The sequence below is a fragment of the Peromyscus maniculatus genome, chromosome 20 (genome assembly GCF_049852395.1).
Source record: "Peromyscus maniculatus bairdii isolate BWxNUB_F1_BW_parent chromosome 20, HU_Pman_BW_mat_3.1, whole genome shotgun sequence".
Classification (NCBI taxonomy): domain Eukaryota; kingdom Metazoa; phylum Chordata; class Mammalia; order Rodentia; family Cricetidae; genus Peromyscus; species Peromyscus maniculatus.
This window is the reverse complement of record NC_134871.1, coordinates 62,844,419-62,863,760: the sequence shown is the minus strand read 5'-3', so window position 1 is coordinate 62,863,760 and position 19,342 is coordinate 62,844,419. Positions and strand designations below refer to the sequence as shown.

At 42.5% G+C, this 19,342-nt stretch overlaps 1 protein-coding gene across 5 annotated transcripts in view; it reads left to right on the top strand.

The window, feature by feature from the left end:
• Nucleotides 1–19,342, top strand: part of Yaf2 (YY1 associated factor 2) — a 75,139-nt gene that overhangs the window by 12,354 nt on the left and 43,443 nt on the right. For 2 of the 5 annotated variants that reach the window (XM_015993169.3, XM_015993170.3), the window contains exon 2: nucleotides 13,780–13,849. The exons of 2 other annotated variants lie outside the window; for them this stretch is intronic. In XM_015993169.3, the coding sequence (XP_015848655.1) occupies nucleotides 13,806–13,849 (44 nt within the window). In that variant the 5' untranslated portion in view covers nucleotides 13,780–13,805. Of the gene's footprint in view, nucleotides 1–13,717; nucleotides 13,850–19,342 lie in introns of all 5 variants that reach the window. One more of the 5 variants, XM_015993171.3, reaches the window with a different exon arrangement.

Below are 19,342 nucleotides of genomic sequence, written 5' to 3'. Positions count from 1 at the left end.
GGGAGTATGCTTTGAGCTCAGCTTATCCTGATTTCTCCATGTCCTGCAACCGAAGTTCTTTGTTGTTGGTTTTTTACTGATTTTTTTTTTGGGGGGGGGGCCTGCCACCCAGCTCCCAAGTAAATCACACACAGAGGCTTAGTCTTACTTATAAATGCCCAGCCTTAGCTTGGCTTAGTTTCTTGCCAGCTTTCCTTAACTTACCCCGTCTAACTTTTGCCTCTGGGCTTTTCCCGTTCTCTTACATCTGTAAATCTTACTCTGTTGCTGGTTGTGTAGCTGGGTGACTGGCCCTGATGCCCTCCTCCTCCTCTGGCTCCTCCTAGATCTCCCCTCTCCAGATTTCTCCCTCTATATCTCCTCTCTGCCTGCCAGCCCCGCCTATCCTCTCTCCTGCCTTGCTATTGGTCGTTCAGTTCTTTATTAGACCATCAGGTGTTTTACACAGGCACAGTATCACGGCTTCACAGAGTTAAACAAATGCAACATAAACAAAAGGAACACACCTTGAAATAATATTCTACTACAGTTCATGATATCTTCACTAAGAGTCTTACCATCTAGTTTAGCGTACAACCTACAGAACCAGCACTACCCTTTTTGGTTTGTGTAGCCTCAGTGATCTTCCTAGCCAACTCTCGAAGAGGCAATTCATTCTTGGCACTGGAATTTTCATTCAGTAACCTTATGGCTTCCACAGGCTTTTTGTTTTTTTGTTTTTCATTCATACAGAGTACCTTCATGCAAATTCATAACCATTGTTTTAACATTTATAGGCACTGGCAGTTGTAGGATTTTTTCTAGTCACCTTGTTGGCTGTTATTGGTACCTGACCCAGCCATAAAACTCAAGAATTTTGCAGTGTCCCTGGCCTGTGTGCCTTATGTGAATTGGTTTTCTCATTCATGCTCTTTTAGTTGCTCTTACATGTTTTCAGGATTCTGTTCTGAATCTGTGTGACATTCAGGGTTAGCTTTATGTCATGGAAGTAAGGCAAGTGCCAGTGGGTCTTCAGCAGCAGAAGAACACTCCAACTAGGAAGAAAACATTGGCAGCAGGGTTCAGTGCAGTATGAAAGATCCCATCACTTCAATGGTTGTTTTCCCCAAAGAGTAGTTTTAGATAGAGCAGCTTCATAGATAACATGACTTATTTTTCTCTGACCCACTGTTACGGATGAGCTGCCTGTGCCCTGTGCATCCCCAACCCTTCATCCCTGTCCTAGTTTGCTTTTCTGTTGCTGAGATAAAACACTGACCAAAAGCAGCTTGGGAGGGAAGGGATTAGTACGTCTTACATAGTCTATCACTGCGGGAACCTGGAGGGAGGAACTTGGAAGAATGTCTGGTGCTTGCTGGACCCCTGTGACTTGCTCTGCTATGTGCCTTCTATAACCTAGGACCTCTGCCCTGGGATGGCACTGCTCACAGTGGGCTGGGCCTTCTGGTAGCAATGGGCTGGGCCCTCTGGTAGCAATGGGCTGGGCCCTCTGGTAGCAATTAGCAATTAAAAAAATACCCCACAGACATGCCCTCAGGCCAGTCTGATATAGGCAATTCCTTAACTGAAGCCCCCTCCTCCCAGGTGTATCAGAAGCCGACCCCTCCCATTCCCCACCACCCAGGGGCCAAGGTAGGGCTGGTTGTAGTGCCTCAGGAGGTGTGCTGCGAGACTCTAAGTAGGCAGTGCTGCTAGCTGCTGCTTCCTCTTTGGCTACACCTGACTGTTGAAAGGTCCCAGGCTGGGAGAGTAGTTTGTACTTCCCAGCCGGGGCTGGGGGAATGGGGGGATGGGGAGGTGGGTACATAGGATACTCGGGGAGGAATTGCCCACCCCGCGACAAGTTTAATCTTTCTGTCTGGTCACACTTTTTTTTTTATCCTTTATCCCTTCATTAAGGCTTCCCAGAGGCTCACAAGTACTCAATTTGGTTGTCAATATTTCCCTAGAAACTAGCTCAACACACACGAGTTTGAGTGGCCACCATGACAGGCCTTCTTGATTGCTTTAGCACTTCCAATTTGTTTTTATTTAAAGATGTATTTTATGTGTATGGGTGTTTTGTCAGCATGCATCACATGTGTGCAGTATCATCAGAGGCCCGAAGGAGGTGTCACATTCTCTGGGATTAGAGATATAAAAGTTTCCATGTGGGTGCTGGAAATTGAACTTGGGTCCCCTGGAAGAATAACCAGTGCTCTTAGCTGCTGAGCTTTTATTCTAGCCCTGTCTTTAGCACCTTTTGAACCTTATTTTTATGCTGGCTTAAGTCACTTGGATGCTCTCAGTGTCCATCTACCTGGTAGAGATCAACTCACTAAGGGGCTCAGCAGACCTGAACTGGGGATCTGAGCACTGGCCTGGGGCTGTAGTAGTGAGTGAGCCCAATCCTAGGAAGATCGTGGTTGGCAGCCACAGCTTCGTGATTTCAAAGATGGCAATGGCCATTTCAAGTGTGGAGGACAGAATTTCACAAGATCAAGGCCATAATCATCTGTTCCTAAGTTATTTTCCTAGCCTCACTTCCTGCTGTGTGTCTGTCTCAGTCAGGGTTACTGTTGCTGGGATGAAGCACCATGGCCAACGCTGTTTGAGGAGGAGAGGGTTTGTTTGGCTTCCTCTTTGACATTGAAGGAAGTCAGGACAGGAACTCAAACTGGGTAGGGACCTGGAGGCAGAGCTGATGCAGAGGCCAGGGAGGGTGCTGCTTACTGGCTTGCTCTCCATGGCTTGCTCAGCCTGCTTTCTTACAGAACACAGGACCATCAGCCCGGGATAGTCCCACTCACAATGGGCTGGGCCCTCCCTCATCCATCAAAATTAAGAACATGCCCCACAGGCTTGCCTACAGCCCAGTCTTATGGAAGCATTTTCTCATTTGAGGCTCCCTCCTCTCCAGTGACTCTAGCTTGTGTCAAGTTGCCCTAAAACTAGTTAGCGCAGACATCCTAATCAATCCTTGGAGGTGTCACTGGAGAATTATCAGCTGGCACTGCTGAAGAACACTTTCCCCTCTCCCCACTCTGACTCCCATACTGAGACTTGTGAGTGTGTGCTTGTGCTGTGTAATTATTCCCAGTGAATCATCAAAATGCAGGAAAATTCTTGAGATGTTTATCTGCTCTGTAGGGCAGAGATTGTTTTATTTACTTCAGCCCTTCCAAGCTAGGAAAGTACCTGGAGCATTGTAGATATTTAAATCTTTCCAATTAACATTCCTTTAATTTTTTTATTTCTTGTTGCCTGATGAGTTTTCCAAAAAATTTTATGATCATATTTGAAAAGGTTTTAACAGATTATTTTGTCCATAAGTTTCTATTGTCTTGTAATTATTATTAAGGATAACATTGTATAGAATACCTTCGTGTTTAAAAAATTATTTGAGCTGGGCGGTGGTGGCGCATGCCTTTAATCCCAGCACTTGGAAGGCAGAGCCAGACGGATCTCTGTGAGTTTGAGGCCAGCCTGGTCTACAAAGCGAGTTCCAGGAGAGGCGCAAAGCTACACAGAGAAGCCCTGTCTCAAAACCACCCCTCCCCCCAAAAATAAATAAATAAATAATTTAACTTATTGGTGTGTGCGCGCGCGCGCACAAACACACACACACACACACACACACACACACACACACACACACACACACACACACTGCCCACACGGAGGTTAGAGAAGACCCTTGAGAACTGGTTCTCTCTGACACTTGCTGAGGCATCCTGCAGGTTCCCCTAGTGTTTGAAGGGAGCTGTGGAAAGTTATGACTTTCTATGATCTCATTGGCAATTTCTTGGGTCTTATTACTCAGTTATTGAAAATTATGTAGTCTAGAGCGTGACAGCACACACCTTTAATCCTAGCACCTGGAAGGCAGAAGCAGAAGGCTCCGTAAGTTTGAGGCCAGCCTGGTCTACATAGCATGTTCCAGGTCAGCCAGAGATACATGGAGAGACCCTGTCTCAAACAACAACAAACAAGTAACTGGTCCCAAACCTAACAACCAAACAAAAAATTATGTAGTCTAAAAATGATGAGCGTTTCTTGACAACAGTAAAATGATGAAATTTTATGAAATGTATTATGTTCCTTGACTAAATTTTAAGTTCTTTGTTGAGTGGCTTCTTCAGTTTAAGATATTTGTCCATTGGGGAGATGAGGGTGTTGATGAAAAGCTAAAATGTGGAACTGGAGAGATGGCAGCAGTTGAGAGCGCTGGTTGCTCTTGCAGAGGACCTGGGTTCCATTCCCGGCACCCACATGGTGGTTCACAGCCATCCGTGACTCCAGTTCCAGGGGCTCTGAGGTCCTTTGCTGACCTTCTTGGCACTAAGCCCTTACGAGGTGCAGCCTACGCACATGCTGGCCAAACAAACAGCCTGAGCAGTGAGTGGTGGCTTGCATTGCTCAGGGAGACCGGGCAGCAGCTTCTTGTGGCCAGGTAAGTCTTTAAACCATTCCTTCTGCAGGAGGAGTTAGTTCAGTCAAAGCATTTCTCCTCCTAATTGGTGCTTTACTGTGGCCACAGCCCTTCCCAGGTGGCTTCCATCTGCCTCTGTCAGGGCTCTGTGGCTGGGAAGGAGTCACAGCATGGCACTGGAGGTCTGACTGCTGCTTGGTCTCTCCATTCTCTCTTCTTTGGTAGAGTCTCCAAAACCAGCTGAGACTTCACTCGTGCTCTTTCCTTCAGGGTTCGATAGAGTGCCCTTACACTTGGTGGGGGTGCAACGCTGGGGTGTCACGCTGTCGTCACTCAAAGCTTTTCTCCCCCGTTTGTGAGACAGGGTTTCTCTGTGTAGCCCTGGCTCTCCTGGATCTCGCTCTGTAGACCAGGCTGGCCTCGAACTCACAGAGATCTGCCTGACTCTGCCTCCCAAGTACTTGGATTAAAGGCATACACTGCTACCATCTTGCTCATTCAGAGATTTTAAACCAAAAGTTTCATCTAAATCCTTGAATGAAACCTTTGGTTTAAAACTTAAACTTCCCTTAAATTATTCCATTTAAAGCTTGTAATGAAATATGTCATTGTGATTTTTAAATAAAGTATTCACTTAACCAAATATTTGTTGAACATCTAGTGTTTTATTTGATTCTTACAATTTCTGTTCTTATTGTTACATAAGCTGTTCTGTGATTGACAATCATCTGCTTTAAAAGATTCTGCAGACATTTGATGATACTGTTTACTTTGGAAAATTGTAGAACTATAATTTTAGGGTTGGAAGGGATCTTTCAAGAGCCTTGAGTGCATGTTGATTTCCTGGGACAGACTAGTTGTGGTTGCTTGGTAGCCTAGGAGGGCTCAAGTCTTCAGAGTGAGGGTTGTCAGAGGTTTGTGGTAGGATTTTGGTGTTTGTGTTCTTAAATGAGTTCAGGCCCCTGTTGTGCCCAGGCCCTTTTTGGGATTTTCAGCTACATTTGGAAGATGTAGTGTTTGTAGTGTTGTCCTAAAGAACTGATTGGCAGTCTTTGGAACCTGGTAGAATGAAGTCTTCAGTGTTGATGTTTATTTGTGTTGTGTTTGCACTTGAGGCTCCAGTCTACGGTGGTGGTGGAGGAGATGATGGTGGGGAGATAGGCCAGGCCAATAGCTCGTTCATTTGAGATTAAAGTATCTGGAGGTCCAGGGCCTTTTCTAGCTAGCCATGGTAAAATGTAAACTCCCTAGCAAGCATCTTAAGGGTTTCTTCTTGTAATTTTGCTCATACCTAGATGTAGCTGTATTTCTTGGTAACTTCTAACACAAAACATACTTCCTATAAATAGGAACCAAAGAGCAGGACGTGAATGTATGTGTCTGTAATACTAGCTCATGGGAAGCTGAGGGCAGATTGCTTTGGACCAATCACAGCCACCTAGTTTAGATAAAACATGACCACTTGTTTGGGTTATGTCAGTGACTGACAGACACATAATGCTTTTGATTTTTCAAGATGGGTTCTTTGTGTAGCCTGGCTGTCTCTCTGTAGACCAGGCTGGTCTCAAATTCAGAGATCACTGTCTCTGCTGGGATTAAAGGCCTGTGCCTCCATGCTCAGCTCACTTAAGAAATTCTCATCTCTTAGCAGAAGTTTTAGCGAGCCTTTGAATCAGCAGGGGAGTGTTTCCGATCTGGCCGAGGTGGAAAATGTCAAAGGCTTTTCAAAGGTCACTGGGGCTTGTGGTAGGATGCATACTTGTTTTTAATTTTTACATGTCTCCAATATAATAACGAAAAGCAAAAATTCAGAGGACTTGAATTTTCAGAGTTCCCTGCAGTTAGCACATGGTGTTTAAGTTATAAACTCTTGGGTTCTACTCTGGGATGTGAAAGCTTTTTTTGTTGTTTTGTTTTTGCTTTTTCCTGTTGTAAGCTTTTTAAATTTGTTTTCATTTTTACCATTTTTTTTTTACTTTTTTAGTATCAGTTTTTCTCATTTTTGAAATGGAGATTATAAAAATACTCTCCTCGGTTTTAAATGAAAGTAATCACTGTAAAGTTCTTAGCTCAGTGCCTGTTCTAAAAAGTGTTAGCTAAAGCAGCCAGAGATGCAAGTGCTGATACATTAGATCCTGATATCAGACACTTAGATTCCAGTGTGCTCAAGGACAATATTGGAACGTCAGAGTTCAGTGGTTCCTAATGAAATCATTTCCCATAAATTGCTTCAGTGGTTTTTTTTTTTAATCCACCTGCCTACCTTCCTCCTTTGCTTATACTTCCTTTTCTCCTTCCTCCCACTTGGGTGTGTTTGGGGGGGGGTAGAGTAAGAATATATGAATATCTGAATAAGTGCGTTTTCTGTATAGTGATGTCGATGGTCATAGAAGCATCCTGACCAGAACAGAAAATTTAACATTTTACTCTCTACCCAGTACTCCAGTACTGCATGTGATAAACAGTGTGTGCTGAAGTATTGAGCAGCTAATGGGAAGGCATTGTCTGCTAAAATGATAATTGTGTTCTGGAGGCTGTGGGTTTGTTTTACTCTACTTTCCTAGACTGTTTCCTTCTTAAGGGAACCATTGGTCCAAGAGTCACATTCTGGTATAAATCCCACCTTGCTGTTTACCTCCTAAGACATCTTGGTGTTGAGTAAAGGTGGTAAGTGGTGTAGTGTAATTAATTTAGTAAGTGTTGGTCACTAATGATCGTAGTGTTAATTGAAATTCTCACCGCCTGGCTGTGTCTTACCTAGAAACTGAAAATGCTTAACTGAACTGTAGAGACCTTAGTTATTTATCTGATTGTGGTCTCATAACCTTAAACTCCTTTCCACTTTCTAAGGAACATTTCTTTCATTTCATTTTGAGTCACGTGAGATACCTTTCATTTCCCCCATTTTGCTGGATAAAAGAACTTAATTTTTTGTGGTTTATTTTTCAGCACTTTATGTTTTCTTTCACCGTCAATACAGTGTTTGATTCTTGTTTCATTACACGTGTTTGTTGACTCCTAACTCCCGAGGACCATTAAGGGAAGTGATTGCAGCAATCTAGGCAGGAGTTAGACTACTGCGTGAACAAAGGCTGCTAGTGCAGAGGGAAGTGAACGGCTCTTACGTATGTTCAGGGGAACTTACAGGACTGGGTGGTTAACTGGGTGTGGGTTATGTGGAAGGAGGAGTCTCAAAGGTAGTCTGGCTTACTTATGCTATTGGATAAGTAGACTTTTCCATACAAGAAGTGTCATGAAGGTAATAGTTGACTCTGAGCTTCATTAAATCTAGGTGCCTAGAGGAAGTCTGAACGGGTAGATCTCCAGTGCAGTTAGATATGTGGAGAAAAGCTTAGCAAAGAGAAGCTATCAATACATATTTATTAATCATTGGCATGCATGACAGAGTAGAAGCCGAGGAAGTGGATGAGGAAGCTGCGAGAGAGTAGACTGCGTGAGTGAGAAAAGAGCCGTAGGAAGACCTTGGAGAACCGTCCGTCACTAGTCCTCTCCCTCCGGGGGGGGGGGGGGGGGGGAGATGAGCATTCTTGTACAGAGAAGCACAAAAGAGCTGGAGGGGGGAGAACTAACGAGGAAGACACTCTTGAGGATGTCGTGTTGCGGAAGCAGGAGAAAGGGCGTTTCCCCTGAAGTTTTATATGTTACATACATATATAACATAGTGATATCGATTTTTAAAACCATACTAATTTTGGAGGAGGGAAAACCCGATATTTTTAAATGTAGTTTTTACTTGTAGTTACAGAATGTAATGTAATTAAAATCTCCCAAACTTTGGGTTGACTCTGGTGTCAAGGATTTTTTTTAAATTGTAAAGAATGTATGGTAACTTTGAAATGCATGGACAGTTGTGTCGCTAATTGTGAGGGGAGCGTATATGGCTGGAGGAAGCTCCCCTGTCATCTTTTTTAGGAGGGCGATGCAGCACTCTGTTGATGAGCTCACCAAATAGATGGTCACACTGTTTATAAGTGCGTCGATCTGTAGAGTTCCAGCTGTCCTGGAGGGACATTGGGTTTGATTCAGGTTCTTCGAGCGCTGAGTAACAGTTACTTAGAGCATAAGCAGTATAGAAAACAGCTGAGGCTTTAGATCTGAAGATGAGTGAGTTCCTGGTAAGGTCTGAAAATGCTGAAGTTTTGAAATGCTGTTGTGAGGCTAATGGCAGAGTTGAGAAGAGGAGTAAGGTATACCTTACACTCCTGGACCTAAGCTGAAATAATCATAGATACGATATGTGATAACAAGGGACAGTATTTGGAACATAAAGATAAAGGGGAGGAAGCTTCTTTTGAGATGGCTTTTTAATTTTTTTTTCAGTGCTGGGTCTTGAACCCGGACTTGAACAAAACAGGCAAATTCTCTGCAAATGAATTAAATTCTCAGTCTTATGTGCCCCTTTACTGCACTTGTGTGTTTATTTGTCTTTGTGTGGGGTTTAGAGAACAATTTTTCGGGAGTTGGTTTTCTTCTACTACGTGAGTTCTTGGGATGCAGTTCCAATCATCGGACTTAGCAGTACATGGCTTTAGTGGGCCATCTCTGCAGTCTTTATATGTACTTTTAAAGTGAGAGTGGAGTTACCTTAAACTTGAATGATTAGAATGAGCCTGGAAAAATGTAAAAGAGGAATTGCTACTTACGCCTCGCTCATTGCTAATAAAGAAAGAACTACTTCCCTTTCAAAAGAAGGAAAAGGAGGTGCTCAGAAACCTCTCTTCAGCTGTCAAAGTAGCTAATACTTTTAACTTAAGACTATGTGAATTCATGGTAGAAAAATTTGCCAGTGTTTCATAAAGTCATTTTTACACAGGAAATGTGCAGTTGTATTTTATAGGTTGTTATTAATTGCTCAGTGGTTAAGAGCACTTGTTGCTCTTAGACCAGAGTTTGATTTCCAGCACCCACGTGGCACCTCACTCGTGTCTGTAACTCCAGGTTCAGGGACCGGGCACACGCTCAGTGCACTACGTACACACAGGCAAAGCATGAATGCACATAAAATAAAAATAACACAAATCATTAAAACAGGAATTGATGTGAAAAACTTTGCACAATTGAGATTGATCAGAATAGTTTTAATATTATAACTGCTATTTTTCTCTTCTTTCTTGTCACAAAGCTGTAATCAAGTTGTCGGCTCGAGTTGCAGTCATTTCAGGGCCCACCACAGTTTGCAGTGAGAATCGGTTGTTGTTGGCAGGATTTCTATTCAAAGGGAAGCTCATTAGGGAAACCCAGAGTGTCCGGAAGGAAAGGCAGTTGTCAGGCTAGAGCAGGAGCCCGGGGACCGGGGCGAACCAGCCCTTTTAACAACAACTTGCTCACGTGTTAGCTGTGAAATGTCACTCAAGAGAATGGACTTAGATTGACCTCATATTTTCACTTCAGGATTTGTTGGCAACTGCTGTCATAAGATCCTGTCTTATAAATTAGGCATTGGGATATGAAAACAGCTTGCAACAATGTTTCTGGCAACCTTTAATGTCTGAATAGCTTCCATTACTAAGGCAAATGTAATGTAATGTCGAGTAGTTGTGTATTGGAATGATATTGATAGTGATTTATGTAGTAAAAATTCAGTGTGTGTGTGAGAGAGAGACAGAGACAGAGACAGAGACAGAGACAGAGACAGACATAGAGACAGTGCTGGTGATGGAACCCAAGGCATCACACATAATAGGCAAGTGCTCCAGCACGGAGCTGTAGCCTGCTGCCCTTACCCTACGGAGCCTCTTACTCTGACTGCTGGACATTGACTCTAGGCGTGTGTGCACATTAGGCAAGTACTCTACAACTGAATTACGTACACCACCACTCAGCCCCCTTTTCTTTCCCATATAGAGTCTTATTGCATATCCCAGAATGACTTTAAACTCACTGTAGCCCAAGGTTGCTCAAACCAATGGTGATCCTTCTGCCTCAGCTTCAAGAGTGCTGGGATTACAGGTGCAAACCAACCATGCCTGGGGCTTATGTTACTTGAGACAGTCATTTGTTTAGTCCAAATGCCCCAAACTCAGGATCCTCCTGCCTCCGCCCCTTGATTATTGTTATTACAAATGTGCTTCACCATGTCCAGCTGGCTACCACATTCTTTTTTTGTGGGTTTGTTTTGTTTTGAGGCAGGGTCTCTCTACATAGCTGGGGCTGTCCTGGAACTCACTATGTAGACCAGGCTGGCCTTGAACTCAGAGATTGGTGTGTCTCTGCTTCTGAGTACTGAGATTAAAGGCCTGTACTACTATGCCCAGCTTTAACTACCACATTCTAATCTAGGCTTTTTTTTTAAGTTCAGGTTGATTCTATGAGGTAACTTTTACTGATGAAATGTTTGGTTCTGTTTTGAATACTAAGAAATAACTTTTGGTTGATGCAATTTATAATTACAAGAGTTCCAAGACTAATTTTGAGTAGCGTATCCTGATCTCTAGAATTAAAAACAAAATCTGCTTGAAGGCATAGAGCTCAGTGGTAAAACACTGGCCTTGTGTGTGAGGTCCTGGGTTCAAGTCCCATTGCCACACACACAAAAGTAATCCATTGTAGTTGAGTTTGTGGAATAACAACAATAAAATGTGCTTTCACTCCCAATGTGCAAATCACCCTTTTGGTTATATTAAAATATTTTGAATGTGCCTTAATTCTCTTATTTTAAAAATGTATTTAATTATATTTTAAGCTCATACGACTTAAGTTTAAATGGAGACAATATTTTCTTTAAATAAAAATTGGATAATATTTGATTTGGAACGATATATTCTAACTCATTCTGTTAAGGAAAAAATTTAGATAATTGCTCCTGTAATCCAACTGAATACATGCAAACTCTTTGTGCTGTATACTGCCCAGTGTGACTTGAAGTTAAGGGAGAGTGCAGGTATCTAAAAATGTTGATTTAGATGGCTTTTAAAAATACTAACCTGAGCTGGGTGTGATAGCACACGCCTTTAATCCCAGCACTTGGGAGGCAAAGACAGGTGGATCTCTGAGTTCGAGGCCAGCCTGGTCTACAGACAGCCAGGGCTACACAGAGAAACCCTGTCTCGAAAACAAACAAAAACCTTGGTCTTTATATTATAAATCAAAATGGAGCTCTGCTGCCTGTGTCAGTACTAAAGAGATGAAGCTGGGTACCTGAAAAAGAGAAGAGGTTTGCTGGGCTCACAGTGTGGTAGACTGTCCAGCCTCTGGGGAGGGCACCGTGGTGATGGGACAGACGCGGAGAGGGCAGCTGGCAAGGCAGGGAAGGAGCACTCAGGCGCAGGCGTCCTGCTTCGCCCACGGCCTGCCCCGGAGCAGCCTTCCTGGGGGTTCCCCTCCAGCAGCCTTCCTGGGGGTTCGCCTCCAGCAGCCTTCCTCGCTCTCTGTCCTGTGACTGTTGAAGTTCTCTACAGCACTCGGTGTCACCACACTGAAGGGGGATGTTTGGGGGGGACACTCAGACTATATCCACACTGGCAGTGTAGATATCCCATGCCTATGATACCCAATTTGAATGGATTAGTCATTTTAAAAAAATCATTCATAATTATTGTACTTTAGACTTAGATTTGTAGAAAATGGATATAATTTACCCAGAGAAATGTGCATGTTAAAATAAAATGTGAATCTAGCAAAAAAATCTTAGCAAGGTGCTATCAGACTTTGATATTTGTGCCCTGTACAAAATACTTCATAACAATATTGAAATGTAAGCTCTTCATATTCCAGATTTGTTTCTGTGGAGAAATGATTTTATATTATAATTTTACAGATGAAACAGGAGAAACCTGTACAGTTTCTTTAGTTTATTTCCATGGAAGGAAGGACAGTGAAGCCACAAGACTCCATCTAGAAGACGGACTGGTGTAGGAAGCTCAGTGGGTAGAATGCGCTTGCCTAGCATTCATGAACCCCTGGGTCTTCCAACCTGTAATTCCAACATTTTGGAGGTGAAAGCAGGCATATCAGAAGTTCAAGCCTAACCTGGGCTATATAAAACCTTGTTTCAAAAAGGAATTTTAGAAAGACCTGGAAGGTAGGGATGGATGGTCAGTAGTACAATGGTAAGAGTGCTGAAGTGCATCCGGATCTAGTGCTACTGGTGTAGGGCTTGAGTCCGTCTCTGCCGTAGCAAGTTACAGAAGGAGTGTGTGCAGTTAAAGGCAGCAGCACACCCTTGCATACATTTGCGAGTGAGATAAAATTCTCACTGGGGGTCTCGTTGCTTTGTGTTTGCAGTTTGTACATGGCCTTAGTTAGGTGTTTTTTTTTTCTCCATCTCTCTCTCCCTCCTTCCTTGGAACTGAGGACTAACTCAGGGCAAGCACTTTAGCACTGAGCTAAATCCCCAACCCTAGTCTTTTTGAGGCAGGGTCTCTCATTGGCCTGGCACTTTCCACGTAAGCTAGGGTAGCTAGCCATCAAACCTCAAGAGTCCACCTGTCTCTGCCTCCCTGCCACCAGGACTCCAGTGCGAACCACCACAAGCAGATTTTTAAACGTTGAGACAGGGTCCCACTGTATCCCTGGTGTCCTGGAACTGACTGTATAAACCAGGCTGGTCTTGAACTCAGAGATCCACCTGACACTGCCTCCAAGTGCTGGGATTAAAGGTGCGCATCACTCTATAGCGACAGCCAGCTGTTTTACATGGATTATGCAGACTGAACTCAGATCCTTATATTTGTAAGGCAAGCATGTTAACTACTAAGGACTTTCTTCTTCCTTTTGATTAGAATTTTTCTTTAAATGACAGACATGTTGGTACAAGTATTTAAGCCCCCTCAAAAAAAAAAAAAAAACAACAAAAGAAAGTAAAAAAAAATGTTGTTTTTCAATGACTACTTTTATGCTTGCTTATAGGTACCAATAGTAATTTTAATCTGAAGTCTAATGATTGCTGTCCACCCATGACAGCTGTGTAAATTTTAGTATAAATGCAAACATGGTGGCCTGATAGTCCTAAGAAATAGCAGATTTTGATCAACTGTTGATTGTTACGCTGGCATTGCAAAAGGACGGTGGTGGTTCAGTGAAACGCAAGTTTCTTAGCTAGTTTTTTTTTTTTTTGAGTTGTTAAAATAAGGCTGCCATTATAGTGGACACTTAAAAATGAAATCATTTAAATATTTGTATTTTCCTTGTATTTATGACTTTGCCAAACAGTCAAATACTGTTTTTGATTCGTTTTTACTTCGGTGAGTACATGTTTAGCTCTGTGGTGCATTTACATGTTTCTCCTGTAGCTCTACATGAGTTAATAATCTCAAATAAAATTAAATAATCTTCTTATTCTGCTAGAGAAGAAAAAAACTGGATCACTTACCAGTAACTGGAGTTCTCCTATTGGGTAATCTCCACAGATCCACATTCTGTGAAGCTCTTGTGAATGCCTCGAGGACCAAGGGACCGTTGCAATCCCATCTCGGGAAGGTAAGTGAGTGCCTGCAGCATGTCTCTAGTCTCTAAGCCCGCCCCAGCTTTCTTCCATATGTATGCGTCTGTGCTGCATGCCCTCAGTTCCCGTGGACGCGCTTCACGAGGACCTCGAGATGGACAGAAGGAAGGGGTGGATCTGTGAGGGAAAAGACCCAATAGGATAGCTCAAGTTACTGGTAAGTAATCCGGTTTTCACAAACTTGAGATTTTTGTCTCTCGAATTTCTTCTCTTTAGGAGATTAATAGAAAGGAAGTTGTTTTGGATAACGTTTTTTGTATGTTATGAAAGCTCTTATGGATAATATGGCAAACTATTAATAGATATATGCATAAGTATGGCAGTGGTTCCAAAGTGTTATTTATATAACTTTCTAAAAAGTATATGTTTTAGGTAAATAGTGTAATCTAAAGTAATACAGGAAGCTGCATATTGAGTTCTTTCATGAATTCATTTTAGTATTGCTTTTAGTGAAATACTTGAACTGTATACTTATACACAAATAATTTGGTCAAGTTGTTTTGGCACAGTGTTTCTGGACAGTAAGAATAGATTGTGTTTGTTTGTTTGAGATAGGTGCTTACTGTATAGACTAGGCAGACTTTGATCTCACAGATATCTACCTCTCTGTGTCTCTCAGGTGCTGAGATTAAAAGTTTGTGCCCCCATGACTGACATTAAGTTATAATCAACTAGCACTTACCCTTTTTTCTTTCTTAACTTTGTATACACCAAGTAGACTCTGAACCACTGAGCTACATCTCCAGTCTGACCAGCACTTTTAAAAAAGAAGTTTTTAAGCTTTATTATTTGTTGTTGAAACTGACTCTTGGATAGACCAGGCTGGCTTCAAACTTCCTGGGTAGCTGAAGCTAACCTTGAACTCCTGATTCTTCTGCTTCCACCTCTGGAGTGTGAGGATAGCAAGGTGTACCACCATGCCTGGCTGACCAGCACATATTAAATGAAAAGTTCTCATTGGGTCTCTTGATTTCATTCAAGGTACATCTGAAGCATGATCTTGGGAATGCTGCAGTTACCTTTCCATGTCCTTGTCTGTAATTAAGACCTCTGTCTGTTTACACACGTGCATGCACACGCATGCACGCACGCACGCACGCACGCACGCACGCACGCACGCACGCACGCACGCACGCACGCACGCACAGACAGACACACAGACAGACCTACAGGCAGTCAGACAGACACACAGCTTTAGGGCAACTTAACAGTACAATTATTTTTGGTCTCTTTTGTTTTGCACTATTCTCTAAGGGCATTTTTAGAGTCTGAGTAATATGTTGCATGAATTCCTAAATTGTCTTATAATAAAAATCCGAAGCCAGATATTGGGGTAAATGCTGAAAGAACAGAGAGAGAAAGGAACAAGCCACTAGAGAAACTTCTTACCAATACTGAATCCTCAGGCTGAGTAGAAAGCGAGATCCTATCTGGACAAATTCTCAGACTGCATGCCTCTGAGTCTTCAGCGGAAAAGGCTCTAGTTCCTGTCTCCTTATATGCCTTTCTCCGCCCAGCCATTTCACTTCCTTCCTAGTGTTGGGATTAATGGCCTGTGTGCTTCCCAAATACTGGTAGCAAAGGCATGAGATCTCAAGTGCTGGGATTAAAGGTGTATGACTCCCAAGTACTGGGATTAAAGGTGTGTGCCACCACTGCCTGGCCTCTATGTTTAATCTAGTGGCTGGCTCTGTCCTCTGATCCTCAGGCAAGCTTTATTTGATACATAATATACTTCTATAGCTGTTTTATAAATTTTCATTTATTTCTGGGTATTTAAAGGCCTGACCTAATTCCATTTCATTCTCTTCATGTAGTCTTAATTTCTTCTATTGGAAACTTTGCTCATTGCTCTCATTTGGAAAGTTTCAAGGTTTTGGCCAGTACTGTTCCAGTTCTCTTCCCCACTCTTACTTCTGGGCTTGAAAGCTGAAACACTTCTGCCCCTTACCAGTCTTTATTGGCACATGCGGGCCTTCTCTGTCAGTCATTCCTCCACAGTTAATATACCTTGACATCTAGAGGCCTGCTCTCTCACTGGGTCTTGGGGCACACTGATTAGGTTAGGATGACCAGCATGTATTGGTGTAATTATTAAGGCCACTCCACGTAGTTAAAAGGAAGATTTATTTAGTAGGTGACTTACAAATGAAGGAATAGGTAGATTGTGGGGGTCTGGGGAAGGTGTATCGCAGTCCAGCGGTGTTCTCTGGAGCTCTGCTCAGTCAACCTCCACCATCTAGGGTCCAGGAACAAAAGGAGCGCTCGCCCGTCCAGGTCTCGGGTCTCCAGACGCCTCCCTTGGCCCTGCCTCGTAGGCGTGACAGTTGCCAGAGTTTCAATGGGGGTTGGAACTTCCAGATCCAAGCTAGAATGGCTACCCACTACATCTCCCCCTTTTTGTCTAAATAAGAAGGTTCTAAGCTAGTACAAGACTATATACAAAGGAATGGTTATCAAATATTGTCCAGGAATAATGAGGGATAATGACCTAGATAAGATGGAACTACAACCAATGCAAACTATCAAGCAAGAAACACATACTAAAATCCAGAGAAGTATAGAGCATAGGTAAATGGCATGTTATAAAGATCCTTTCAAAAGGTGTCCTATCCTAAAGAATCTGAATCTAATACTTAATATGTTCTATCTAAGATATTATATATACTAAGTTGTAACTATAACTGCTAGTCTTCAATCCCATCAAAGACCTGAGAAGGAGCATAATGGTACCTGAGAAATAGAAGATGGATTCAAGCAACTTTCGGGAGTCTTGCAAGAGTAGACAGAGACAGCTGGCAGCCTGGACAGTCACCTAATATTTCTCAGCATTGTTGGTGCATTCAAATTGGCTATAGGCCTAGAGTATCTGACAGACCATTTTCAGAAGCAGGAATTCTGAAAGACCATCTTACCCTGTCTTGGCAGAGTACAGTGGTTGCTTTCCTTGTGTCCCGCTTGTCCAGGAAGGACAGCATTGCATTCGTACTGTCAGCCGTCAAGGCAAGGGCAGTTCTTTGCCCAGTAGGCCATTTTGTGCCAAGAAGACAAACTTCCAAATGGAAATGTCTTAGAAGCCCAACATTCTCTTGGGATCAAATTGGCGCAGCCAGGAGCAATTGTGTCTCATGTCAACAGAATTCTAAGTTATTTAAATGCCATATTCTCTAGGTCTACGAAGTGTTTGAAGATTACCTGTCCATCTGACCTATGTATCTGTAATAACAGATAAAATAAAAATCTGGATAACCTAACTAATGTAACTATAGAGATGACAGGCATAGGTGACTATAAATCTATAAGTCTTATCTACTGAAATAACCTAAGGACTAAGGCTTCATGTAAACAAGGTAAACAGTCTATAAGCAAATGTATGGTGAAAAACAATGACTTCAAAATTGTGACAATACACAAGATATTTATAACAGAGGTAGGAATATATAGTGCGATATGCAATATGACAATAATCTTAAATATATATCAATATACCAAATATCCTAAACAGAAGTAGAACATACATAAAGTATGACAGATATAAATTTACACTTGTATCAATATAAAAATATTTCAAATAAGAGTAGAAATATATGTACATTATAACAAATATAGTTCTGTATTTGTATCAATATACAAATTATCTTAAACAGGAATATAAAAATAGTTTACATTTGTATCAACATATAAGAATCCATAACAGTACAAGTTACAGTGAAAATTATCTAAGGTTGCTATGTTACTAAATTTGTTTACTAGTATATACAATGATCTACCATAATATCTTATACCTATCTTCTGGTCTCTCTGTCTGTCCAGTAGTAGGCTGACAAGTGTGAGCCTCTATGCCAGCTTTTTGTGTGGGTGTCAGGGATCGAACTCAAGGCCTCATGCTTTCGCGGCAAGCACTTTATCAGCTGAGCTCTCTCCCCAGTCCCTGATAGCATCAATTTTTACCTGTGTTTTCTCTGTGGCAGAGTGGAAACTTGGTGATACTGTCTTTACTTTTTGGAATGTGTTTAGTGAAGGACCAGGAGCACATAATAGACACTCTAATCAGTAGCTAATGTTAGACTGTAGATTGAGCTGAATCATTTCTGTGGTTGCAGTTACCTGTATCACACTGTTTAGCCCTTATCACATGTTAACTCTTGGCTGATGATTATTATGTGTCTGTGTAGCCTGGGCTGACCTTGAAAACACAAAGTTCCTGCTTCCTTCTGCTTCCTAAATGCTAGGATTACAGCTGGGCTGTCACGTGCAACACTTTTTTTTAAATACTTACAACTTTGTTGAATGCTTTTTGAGATCAAGGGTAAGATTTTACCATCATCTCATGTGATTCCTAAAATCAGTAACTAATACAAAAATACCCACTGAAAAAATGAGTTTTCTACATAAATGTATTGTGGCGGACCAGTCCCTACACTTTTTTACCCCAGGAGCTCTTGGGGATTGAGGGATAAGAAACATGGATAGAAATAGAGAGTGGAGAGAAAACACAGGATATCCTCGGGTGGGCCTGGATCCTTATTCACTGGCCCAGAACTTTATTCCAAAGGTCTGTTTATAACAATGCCCAAGGGGTGGAGCAAAAGACCTCCCCTTTGCTAGTTACAGTCACCTGGCACCAGGCCCATGGTCTAATCAACCTCTTATGAGTCCTGCTGGGTACAGCCACAATGTATGAATGTATTTACCAGTTTTTTGTATATGAAACATTTGTTTATTGGCCGTATAAGTCCTGTGTGAAATATATCTTTCTCTGGAAAACACTTTTTTTCCTTTAAAAACTGGTACACTGAAATTCTCTCCAGTATAATATTAACTTCTATGGCATATTAAAAAAAGAGAATATGGGCCGGGCGGTGGTGGCACACGCCTTTAATCTTAGCACTTGGGAGGCAGAGGTAGGTGGATCTCTGAGTTTAAGGCCAGCCTGGTCTACAAAGCGAGTTCCAGGACAGCTAGGACTGTTACACAGAGAAACCCTGTCTCGAAAAACCAAAACACACAGAAAGAAAGAAAGAAAGAGAGAGAGAGAGAGAGAGAGAGAGAGAGAGAGAGAGAGAGAAAGGGAGGGAGGGAGGGAAGGGAGAGAGAGAGAGAGAGAGAGAGGGAGGGAGGGAGGGAGGAAGGGAGGAAGGAAGGAAGGAAGGAAGGAAGGAAGGAAGGAAGGAAGGAAGGAAGGAAGGAAGAAAGAAAGAAAGAAAGAGGCTTCCTGTCATGGCATCATTGAATAGCAGTAGGCCATGATTCTGTGCTACTTCATGGCTGGGTTTTAATAAGACCACAAAGGTAATGACGACCACCAGCAAGTTGAGGCCCAGGTGGCATGATGGACGCCTCATCAAACAGACGTGTAGGCCATGGTTCCGGAGTATGGGAGCCTCTATGAGGTGCGCACCAAGGAGCTACTAAAGGTGTCCAAGGATACGTGAGCACACGAGTCGGATGGACATGCTCACTGGTGC